Source organism: Saccoglossus kowalevskii, chromosome 9, assembly GCF_978046115.1.
Source record: "Saccoglossus kowalevskii chromosome 9, keSacKowa6.1, whole genome shotgun sequence".
In the NCBI taxonomy this organism is placed as follows: domain Eukaryota; kingdom Metazoa; phylum Hemichordata; class Enteropneusta; family Harrimaniidae; genus Saccoglossus; species Saccoglossus kowalevskii.
Genome location: NC_140649.1, coordinates 20,358,520 through 20,370,622, shown reverse-complemented (window position 1 = coordinate 20,370,622; position 12,103 = coordinate 20,358,520). Strand labels below are relative to the sequence as shown.

The 12,103-nt window shown below is 36.7% G+C and overlaps 1 protein-coding gene across 1 annotated transcript; it reads right to left on the bottom strand.

Annotated features, from left to right (window-relative positions):
- Window positions 1–864: 864 nt before the first annotated feature.
- On the bottom strand, window positions 865–11,588 carry LOC100371511 (uncharacterized). Its single transcript, XM_085503768.1, has 5 exons — window positions 11,545–11,588; window positions 5,132–5,213; window positions 4,337–4,816; window positions 3,144–3,479; window positions 865–2,352 (listed from the first exon to the last, which is right to left on the bottom strand). Exons 2-5 carry the CDS (start codon window positions 5,211–5,213, stop codon window positions 2,048–2,050), a joined length of 1,203 nt encoding a protein of 400 aa, XP_085359894.1. The 5' UTR covers window positions 11,545–11,588; the 3' UTR covers window positions 865–2,047.
- Window positions 11,589–12,103: the final 515 nt, after the last annotated feature.

The following is a 12,103-nucleotide window of genomic DNA, read 5'->3' as shown; positions in this document are numbered from 1 at the left end:
TCATTCACATTGTGCAAATACAAACAATACATTAAACCTTTGTGATAATAACAAGTAAGTGTTTTATAAACCCGAATGAAAAGTCCGGAGTCACGGCGAATACTTCTAGCGAGTCACCCCTCTAAAAACGTCATTACTGTGCCAGTGACATTGAAATTTGCTCTTCCATAAAGCAGCAGTTTCCATCTTTTTAAAATAATCAAAATAACCTTGTTACTCTGGCGAAGCATGGCCATTGTTTCACAACGATTGTCCCAAGGGATTTTCGTCTTCTCAATTTCCCAAGATAAACGTCCCAAGGTTGTTTAGTTTACTAGAAGGACATGTCTTTTGGCAGCATTTCTTGTATTAATTTCCATTGCACAAAAAAGTAGCAAATACTGTTACTGAAGCACAGAATTTGCATGATTTTTTTCTCTCCGGCCATTCACGCAAACTGCAAACGAAGTCTTTTACCTCATCCATAGTTGTTGACACTTTGCAAACGCCGTGATGGATATACATGTATTGTGACGTATTTTGACCCCGGATTCTGACCTTGCATTCTGGCTACATTTACTGCCCTTTCATACCTCTTCAGTTTCCTTTCATTATTTCATTCAGATTCCACCATATTTAATATTTAAAACCAACCTTCATTTCACAGTCACTCTAGTTTTTACTTTTCTAAAATTATTTTACTGATCTAAAGACTTTCCACTCCCATCATGTAATCCCCCATAGTACTTCCGGAAACACAGAGGCGATCGCCAGCATATCTACAAATAACCTCGCTCTCAGGAACTGAGGAATTACCAACCACTGTTAGTCTTTATGTCTATTCTGACAGTGCCATATGAAGATATAACAACTTGATCCAGAAAATATTGTATTTTTGTTCTTTAATATACAAAATCCTGACAACAGGCAAACAATATATTTGAATAACTACTATATTCATGACCAAATAAATATATTTCAAAATAAAAATCTACTTTCAGTTATATCATTTCTCAACTCGGTACACATATATGCTGATATGAACAACGTTAGTGTAAAATCCGTTGCTATGGTTACGACATTTTCGTGTTAATCAGCTTCTTAAATGTGTGTATAATGTCAGATTTCAACGGCAATGAATGAATAACGATTCGGCCAATACGCGATTCCCACAAATCGCACCCTCAAGTAACAGAGCGCCCTCTGTGACATAAAATGCGAATGTAGGTGAAAGTAACATAATGATTATCAAATCAATTACAGTGTCTTATTACGTAGTCGTTCATCATCTGCAATATAATAGTATCTTTCAAAGCATAGTCTTCATTGATGGACGGCGGGTAAGATATACATGCTGTGAACGTCATTCGCCGCCGTCACCATTCACGTCAGAGAAGAATTTCGTCACTGGAGGGCGCGATTTAAAAGAAAGATGCATTGATCTAGATTTGGGATAACAAGCATTCACTAATCGTTCCTGATAGGGCAGAATTTGAGAGGATGATAATTCTTACAATTAAATGTCTTGAATGTGTATATTTTCGAGATTCAGAACGTCCCAGTCTTCACGCAGCACGCGCTCGAACTTCGTGTAAACAAGAAATGTACATTGTATTTTACACGCGTCGTAAACGTCGCATGGAACCCTCGTCGAACACGACGCGTGCGATGACTGTTCTGATTTGACCACTATGCACAAAAACTCTCCAATTTGCTGAGCTTTTTCTTTAAATTTGTAAAGTCTAATCATCACGTTATCCATTATGTCAAATAAAAAGACTTATCATGATGTCTGCTGTAATAGTAATTTATATTGCACTGTGGGTAATGCAAAAAGGTGTTTCTTTTTATAAAAATCTTTTTATATAAATGAATTCGGCTTTCCTCTATGTTAGAGTTCCGCCAGCAATCCGATACTCAGTATTCACTGAAAATACTAGTAGCCACTGCAAATCTATACTATTGTCGCAACTTCAGTTCGAACCTCCATTCATGAAGCGTAAACAATTCGAGATTCGATCTCTGACAGCGTGTCGACTGTTTATTAGTTCATAGTATCAAAACAGATCTAAATGTCCTCGAGTTCGGCAATTGTAACTTTACCCTTCGCTTCTTTTTCGTCTCTCACTTTATTTTTCTTCAACAACGCCGACGCGAGACACAGCGAACAAACCAATATCAGAAACGCTGAGACGATCCCCGCGGTAATTATTCCGCCGATGATCCAAGTATCAAAAGGCTTTTCTGGGCTTTGTTCATTCTGAGGTTCCACCGGACATTCTATGACTCCGATCCCGTTTTCACTGACCTCGTCAAAAGTTAGACACATCAGGTTGTTCCCCGTCTCATCGTCGAAGGTTGCTGTTTCTGACCCTGTAAACCAAAAAACAATTTTATAAATGTATAAAATAATAATGATGATATGTTTTATATATCGCTCCATATTCTTGACAAGCCAAAGTAAAGAGCACTGCATTGTTATATTCCCTGTTTAATCAAAGACTTATAAAATACAGCATCTCTACTCTCGTGGAGCAAACAACCCCGGCTGCCTTGTAGTTGCAATTAAGCTAAGTGCCAAACATTTCAAACCAGAAACAATACTCCCTTTCTCCTGGCTACAGATATACAATTGTACGTGGCTGAATGATACAACATCGTGTTATAGCCAGGACACTGACTGATACTGACTGACAACTCTATCATTGCCAATACAGAACGATAACTACTGTTTTTTTTCGCGAGCATGTCTTTTTCGCGAATTTAGCGAGAGAACTGATCCCTAATTCAAGATGTCGTTAATAACTTTATTATCAATTCAAAATGGCCACCAAACAAAGAAATCAACAATGACAAGAGAGAATCGCTAAATCAACATTTCGCTATTACGTCATTTTACCACAATTCGCTAAAATTGTATGCCACTTTTTTCAACATGTTTTACAGTACGTTGCGATCTATTTGATATGTAACAATCTGACTGTTGAATACATCCTGTTGGTTGAATTAGTTATACGATTTCGAGAAACTATTACTCTCCAAAGACTATTATAGTAAATGGGAAATCTGGTATGCCACAAACGCCCGTGCTAAGATAACACATATGCTCGTGCTAAGACTGTTGACGTGTTATATTCAACAAAATATTAAAGAAATTGTTTTACCTTGAACGAAAAGTACGCATAAATATGTATACACATCACAGTTTTCAGCAGGTATGCTGACGTTGACTGACAATCCTCTATAAATGGTATCGCCCCATGGCTCGATTGATGCCGATAGATTTATATTCAGCGAAAAGGTGATGTCTAGTAGAAACTCCGATGAGGAGGAATTGTCGCTTGATATGAACACCTGCAGCCCCAGGTTGTCGTTGCCGCCAGGTACCACAGCGCCCCCGGCGTTATGTAGCTGCATATCAAATGTGATGGTTGTAGGTTCATCGTACGTGTAGACTGGTGACGCTGGATTTGTAATGTTGATTTCTGAAATAAGTACATCTATGTGGAAAAAAATAAATAAAATAGCACTATGAATAGCTTTCTTTGTCCTCATTATCATTATCGATCCTCATGGAGTGGTGATGTTTGTGGAAGTAATTAAATCCGCTTAAAATTACTAGTATGTTTCATGATAGATCAGAACGCGGCCATGTGGCCGTCAAAAAAACTCAATATTGACTGGAAATCAATAATGAAAATCTGGTGAACTCGATTTTCAATTTTGCTCGTGCGTAATTGTTTTGGAAAAAATGCAACTGGATGCAACTTACGATTTATACCGTGTTAAATTATTCAGTATAATAAGAATTTATTATTGAATCTCAAAGACTATATATCATTTATAACTGCTACTGATAACACTCTTCTCCACTATAGTATTTCCTGCTATACTTCAAAAAAACATCGACAAGGCCTGATCTTTAGGAGTCATGCTTTGCATATTCGTGAGTGAACATTATGATGGCAAATGACCAGTCGGCGTTTGTTTTTGATCGTCTAGTTTCTACACAAAAATTGAATGGGTCTCCGTAGGGGGAGATAAGAGCCCAAATATTTTAAATGTTGCTAAACCGCGATGTCTTGGGGTTATTTTATCGATATTTCGACAGGCATTTATAAACACACACATTGAAGGTCGGACTTTAAAATAACAAGACGTAGAATTCAAAAATTTCGAACCCTTCATATTTATGTGCACCTCAAGCTCGTTTTTGTGTATTTCCCCTCACATCGACCTGTACGTAACGGGGTTAAACAAATGAAAAGTCATACAACGCTTCAAAATGAAATGAATTCACACTCAAACTACTGGTGGTGTGACGTCATTGCTCGTTTTATCGAAATAAATGTCTCACCTGACGCACATGCCGTGGGTCCAGCGACTTCGCTGAACATCCCGTCTATGAACTCCAGACAGAAATAATCGTTATCGGCATTATTGTCCACGTATGTCGATCCATGTTCCAGGGCGACACACAGGTGACTGTGAGTGGAACACTTCTCCGATGGGTAGTTGACGACAGCCGTGGCGACGTTTGGCATTTGGTACAGCTGATTAGCATCGGAGGCGATGCCGTTTGCACGGCGCAATGCGACATCGTCGTTCAGATTAAACCCCGTCACTTCGACCGGGTCTACCATATAACCGTTTTCCACTGCGGCAATATACATTTTCACTTCATAGTTAACGTTTCCGGCGCCCGCCGCTGGCAAGTCGTCTGGTCCGTTGTTGGTAACCGTAATGGACATCGAGTTTATGGCCACGTCAGTGTCCAACTCAAACACAACAGCAAACGGCATGGGGTTGAATATTGTGTAAATCTGCAATGCCAAATCTAAAAGACAAAATTCATACCAAATTACTAGAACTTCGAAATGATTTGATATATTTGCCTGTGACAATAACCGGTTATGATTATTATGAGCTTGCAAAAAAATAATCATTTTACTGTCTCCATGGTCACGAAAATTTGCTTACGACATGTGTCTGCTAAATATAATGATTAATCGATTTTAATCGTCCAGGCATTCTGATTAAAAAAAACACGGATCACGTTCTTTTGCGTGATCCAATAAAACTGTCGATAACAACGACATCTTACAAAGGTTTGTGATTAAACAATAATGTTATTATAACAACACAATCTTACCTGTATCTATTGCCATGGTTACTGAAAGGAGCGTTAATGCTGCAAATATTTTCATAATAAAGTTTATCTTTAATAGATTCATCTGAAAACAAATCGGAAATATGATTCTTATTGGTTATTTAAATGAAGAGATTTGAAACCAGCGACTAGACTCAAAAGATAAAGCGTTTGGCTTAGAATAAATGTTAACACGATAGCAAATGACTGAATTACGCATTACTCTGTCATGCGTGGGCCTTCATAGATTTTGTACGAGTAGTGGTGGCGACGCCTGGCGTTGAATTTGCGATCCGCTTCCAGCTATAATTGCCCTCAGGCCTATAATCACTACGTCACAGTCTGAGTTGACGGTGTGTGTCTTTTGACACGTAAGATTTTATTCTGCTGTGATTTTTTTTGGCTATACCGATTATATTCAAACTTGTCAGGCAAGCCACACCTGCACTCTAGTTAGGTAGAAAATCTGAACCCTTCCTTCCAACCGTTGCCATAGCAGCAGCAAAAAAAACTTATTTTATTCTTACTTTCGCACCAACTGTTTGTCCATTTATAATTTTTAAAGTAGAAATCTCGGGCATATCTCATTCTACTAAAGTTACAGTTAGGTTTTTTTTTGTATCTTTCTTTGTTACCAAGAAATTTGACCCGAAAAGTTGGCGGTTTTAACTTTCCTGCGATTTTTTTATTTTGGCTGACCGATTTTGTTCAAACTTGATAGGCAGGCCACACCTGCAGTTAGGTGGGGGGAAAAGTCAAAAATCCTGCCCTATCGACAGCATGGCAATGATCAGCGAATATGCTGGTCCACCAACGGACCGCAAATCAGACTACCGGTTTCTTAGGATGTTGTTCACGCACAATTTTGTACTGTGATTGTGTGCTTGGTGGTTTTTTTTACGGATTTAACGCTGGAGTGCAACACCTTTATGGGATATGGTTTCCTGACAAAACAGTATGATGGTGGGGATGCGCATGCCAATTCTTGGGCTCATATTGTTAGACTGAAATGGTACATGCTGTTGAATCATAGAAGAAACAAACCATCTAACTGCAGTGGCTCGGTTCAGTGACTGTTGACAGTTTAATGGCGTACTATAAGTGTTTCATTTGATAGTGATGAATAACCACAGAATCTGATATAAGCAGTAACTCGAACTAAAAGTTTCATAATCAGATAAGCCAAAAATAATATATAAAATGTGTAACCAACAATGGTTAGACAAATACATAGTTGAATAGTTAGTATTTAGTATAGTGCGCCGCGTCTCAGTTGACAAAGTTCGCATTATGTAATAATGGTGACTCAACACTATTGTGTTCTTCATTATTTTTAAAGTTTAATAATTCAGGCTAAGTGTATATCTGCTCTTTTTTCGCGGCGTTGACGTCATCTGTGAATAATTTCTGATTTGTAATGTATATTATTGCGGGGATTACTAGAGACCTGTGACACGACTTGATTTGCCGAGCTGTTCCAGCATTAGAATATGCTTTTACATTGCTGTGACACCCAACTTTGAATTTAACCACACCTCCCGAAGGCCGAAGCTTATTGTTGTGTTGTTTTTATCGAAGTCTATCGGTATTCAGCAAACACCAATGGCAATGAAGGTATATTGTCTTGGGTATGTTTTCACCACTGACGTCTGGCAAAAAATTCATGAATGAAATTAAAAGAAAAATATTTCGCTATAGTACTACGTACTAAAATAGAGCGGCCCGTATGAAGTATATATATGATTAGGAAATGATCGACCGAACACTCTACTCAACTAGTAAACAAGTTCAAATCTCATGCTCACATCAGAATATTGTATCAGCGCGTGTGTTGACAGATTATAGAATAAATAAAGTAATTCTAAATATTGTCGAACTTAGATGCGAAAAGTGTTGAACTCAGTCGTGGATCGAATAATAGCTGTGTATTATATCATCATTTATCATACTTACCTTAAACGTGTCGATTTCCTCCCGATGGGGTCTACTGACTACACAACTAGACAGCCTGAATGTATAAACACTGTGACCGGTACGCTTGATGTTTTATATTCGGGTAAAACAAGGACATATCTGTTGACGAGGCTTTCCTATTCAATGTCACCCAAGTGTGAATAACAAGTGTCAGTGTTATGAGGGGAAGATTAGTGACGGAAGAAAGGTGAGACAATAACTTCAAGGATGAGTGTTTTGAACATGAATGTCTTATGTCTCAATAGTACCTAGTTCATGGCCAAGATGCACATGGAAGCCAGTGTGACGTTTCGCCAATCAAGTTCGATCAAGCACGTAAATATATCATGCATTAGATAATCCTATGATCACGTGACTGGGCGTGAAACCATGACAGATGAGATTTATAAATGTGTAAAATATCATTCTGAGTCTCATTTTGTGTCACTTTTTGTTATGATTATGTGTGATCACCGCCCTCCTAACGGAACATAAAACAAAAACAAAATGTTCAATGAATTACTACACTACGCTGAGGCACTACACAGTCTGAGTCTTATGTAGAACCTACTAGGAAATTTACGACCTGTTGTATTTTATTTATTTATTTATTTATTTATTTATTTATTTATTTATTTATTTATTTATTTATTTATTTATTTATTTATTTATTTATTTGTTTGTTTGTTTATTTATTTATTTATTTATTTATTTATTTATTTATTTATTTATTTATTTATTTATTTATTTATTTATTTATTTATTTATTTATTTATTTATTTATTCATTATTGGTAGCTGTTATAATTCGTAGCTGTAATTTTCTACTATTTTTTTCTTTGGTTTCGGTACAGTTACTAACTTGAAAAAACCGTGGTTTCGATTTTGATACATAGTGACGATCTTTAAAAATGAGTAGTTCCGATTCAGCTTAGTGTGTGATATTATTGTCAGTATTTTTACAAACCGTCCTGGAAAAAATCTTATATATTAATTTTTCCGTGTCGGTTATATATAGATCAAGTGGTATGTTATTTGGTTACCGGAAAACTTTTAGTTTATTCTGCGCAGTGGAAGAAGAAAGGTCACAGACGCTCACGTTTACCCCAAACATAATATAATTAGGGTTTAGAGGCAAGACCATTAAATTGTTCGCCGCGACTCTGTGATTATCAGACGTGTTCTCGCGACTACCACGACACAGTTAGTGTTTACAAGTATAGACCATTTGCGGTCGATTACGAGCTTTTGGTGGGCTGATTGTTGACAGGTACTTGAAAGGCCACGAGAGAAGAACATCTGATCATTCGAAAAGCTCTGTAGAAGGTTTCGTTTTATGACATCCATAATGACGTGAGGTCGGTTTCATTCAAAAGTGCATTTCATTTTGTGTAACACCCGGCAACAACAGTGTGTAATTGGCCGTGAATGACACAATAGAAGATGGTATCAGTCACACGGTGGGCAAATGTACAAAGGACTGTGAGAATGTTTGGAAAACAGTGGTAGAAATACAGATTCTATACAGAAATAGAGCCACAAACAGATTCTGTGACGGACTATCTAACCACTACCAAGTCACGCATTGCTGTTATGTTTTGCACTTTTTTTTACACAGTAAATAATTCAACATCGTCTATACAATAACAAAATAATAAATACTTAGAGTTGATGCCACAGGTGCAGTTTTATGCGACTTACACGCCATAAATCCCACCTAAAATCTTCCTAGCTTTGCTTTTTTTATCCTAATCTAAATCAAGCTTGTCGTTTCGTGTACACCTGAAACATAGTCACCACAAATTAATATCCAGTACAGCGTGATTCGATTAAAACCAAAGTAATTTAATCACGTATCGATAACACATAATGGTAAAATGTTATTTACTGTCCTTGTGTGTTTTTTTTATATTTAATTATTTAGGTCAACATGTTGTACTTATTTAAAAAAAAAACGCTTTCAAAAGCAGTTGATCCATACTAGTAGTAGTAATTGTAACATTTCATTTTAAATATAGACTTTTATGCCAAGTGTTTCTTTTGTTATAATTAGTAATGCCAACTTTCCAACAAACGCGGAATACAGAATTTTACGAATGTCACTTCCGTTTTAACTAGTTTCACTGATCTACAAACATAGCACGATACTAATGCCCGGTCACTGTGTTTATGTTTACAGTTTATCCAGACACTACCTTAAGGTCACTGTGGATTACGTGACAGATATTGTGTTGTCGCTGCGCATGCGTCGTGCTAGTCTCATGTCAGTCAAATCGTAGCATGATAAAGGGATAGATTAAGACTAGGTAGCTATAGACTAAACCAAAGTTATTGGTACTGATCACAATGCGAAAGTCGTGGTTTAAACACAACTTGAACATTTTTTTTATGAATAATTGGTAAATTTCAAAGAACACTTATTCACCTATAAAATTCAAAAAATTGACACCTGAAAGGTAAGAAATTTATGACAATAAGAAATGAACAAATTACTAACCTAAACATGCACCAATCGAAATTGTGGTTATTACTATTATGCATTTGGAAAAAAATGTGAAGATAACTAATCTTCATATTAAGAAATGTGACCCACGGTTCTGGCATTTAGTTTATTTATGTAAACATGTTCATATGCAGATTGTATACCGGACATACTTATATGCAGAATGTAATTTCTACAGTTGTATACTTATGCTACGTGTAATTGCTACAGAAACCAGTCCTTGTAAATGTTATTTCACATTGGAGATTTTAACTTTTAATCTTATTTGTATATATTGTGAATGTACTTATATTATTTGTTATATTTTAAGTATTTTACTCTGATAAGCCAGTGATATAATAGTTAAAACTGACTTTAAAGCGGGAGTGTCGTCACCTGCGCATGCGTCAGGTGGTCATAGCGTGTCATTGTTTACAAACAAGCGTCTACCCATGAGCCTTTGCGTTTTAGCGTGTGTTGTTATCGTCGCTTGGGATTCAATTCCCGCGCGTGCGCTAGTGACGACCCTCCCACTTTCAATAAAAGAATTGAATTGAATGGAAACTGTACATAACTTATAAACATTGTCTTACTACGTAACTGTAGTATATTTAGTAAATGTAAATCAGAGACTGTGCTGCTTTAGTCAAGGTGTAGACTCCGACTACTTGTGTTATACCTACTAGTATCACATATAACGCCACACTTTGTGTCAGTAGCTTTTAAATCGCATGAGCGAATTTAGAAGCTTTGATCAAACCAACAACTTCTCGTGAGTGTTTTCATTTATAAATACACGGCCAGGACAAGGGGTCACTTGGCCAAGTCTGGCTATAATGGAACTGAGTGTACGATCGACCAAGCGGTATACGGTGATTGATAATGTACATGCATTTCAAGTTGGTGAGATTCAACAGGTGGTCGACCCAGTTGCAGATGTTACTTGTTTGTGAAGTTCAATGTTGTAATTAGAAAAGACAATCGATGTAATTAAGGGAATACTAGTATGGTACTGTATTAGTGAATTAAAAAGTCGCGACATTTTCTGTTGGACGATCAATTTTAAACCACTACTTAAAATATATGTTTCTATTTGTTCTGATTGAAATTGCCATTAAAATTTTTAGATAAATGATCGACGAGAAGGTGACGATTGGTGGTAGTTTGTGTCAACCGTTTTTTACAGGATTTCCGCAACTTTTGACAAATCGATCTTTACTCGCTATAGTAGAAATGGGACAACGCGCCATACAAATTGAGCATTATTACAAAAGAACTTTGGTAATTAAAAATCGTTATAAACTGACAAAATTTCTTCTACGTAATTAAGTGAGGGGAATTTCTTTACAGTTGACATCAATCGCGTTTTTGAATGTCTCCTAGCAACTACTTGTTGCCGGATACTATCATATGAATACATTTAGATGATGTTATTCATTGACTTCTTTACACAGCGTATGTCAATTCATTTCGATTTTTTTTTCTTTTCCGAGCCATCAACATAACTTTAATAGAATGAGAAGTCGTGCGACAGTTATAGCCATATATATATATTTCCATGAATACTGAAGTGGACATACGCAATGTTAAACCTCAATGTTGGATATCTATGGCAAAGGCAAGATGGTTTTTCATATTTGAAATCCACGTTTGACATTGTTGTGTAGCATTAGATTTTATCCGAGTATGAGGGTACTGAACGACCATAGACTACTAGTACTCAAACTAGTCTGGCATGGCGTTATGATAAGACTTTCAATCACCAAGGCTTTCAGACATTCGTAGTTGGGTGTGTGTCCTTAGTAAATATTATATTAGATTCGCCGGTCGTTGTGGGTTCAAATTCAATGTTAAAACAAATCGACGTTTCAATATAAATTACTACGCATTAACATAGTAATCCATCGATGCGTTTATCGGACCTTTGTCATCTGAGAAAAAAAATAGCAAACAGAATTTGGAAAACAGAATTGGACACTCACCTTGCTTCGCCGACACAGCGTCTACTACGTCTGTTAATTTTCCAATAATTTGATATACAACTCTAGGAGTATCGATTTCTAGATCTCCCCACAAAAAATATTTGTTTAGTAAAAAGCTTGCAGTTAACGTCTGATTTGCGCAAAATGCTTTTCCATGGAAGTTAATGATGTGCTACTGGTAACGTCCATGCCCACATTGCCCACAATAACACAACTCTGGGTTTCGAACCAAATTAAGACACACAGCAATACGCGGACGATTGTGTCAATATTTATTTACCAAACTGTAATTGCAAACCAGAATTCCAAACAGAGTTTATACTCTGCATAAACTATTTTGTCTTTTGTTGGTTGTAATGTAATTGGTGGCCTTTCAGTTCACCTCAGCCATTATGTTCGTGTCCTGCGTTAACTTTATTATAATTGTTCATTACAAGGTTCGTGAGAAATATCTCGATCGGTGACTGTAGGTTCACTCTCTGCAGTGATTTGTCTGCTTGTTCTATTCTTGATCATTCCGACACAGGGTATTGTGTGTTGTATGCGCCAGTGCCGAGTT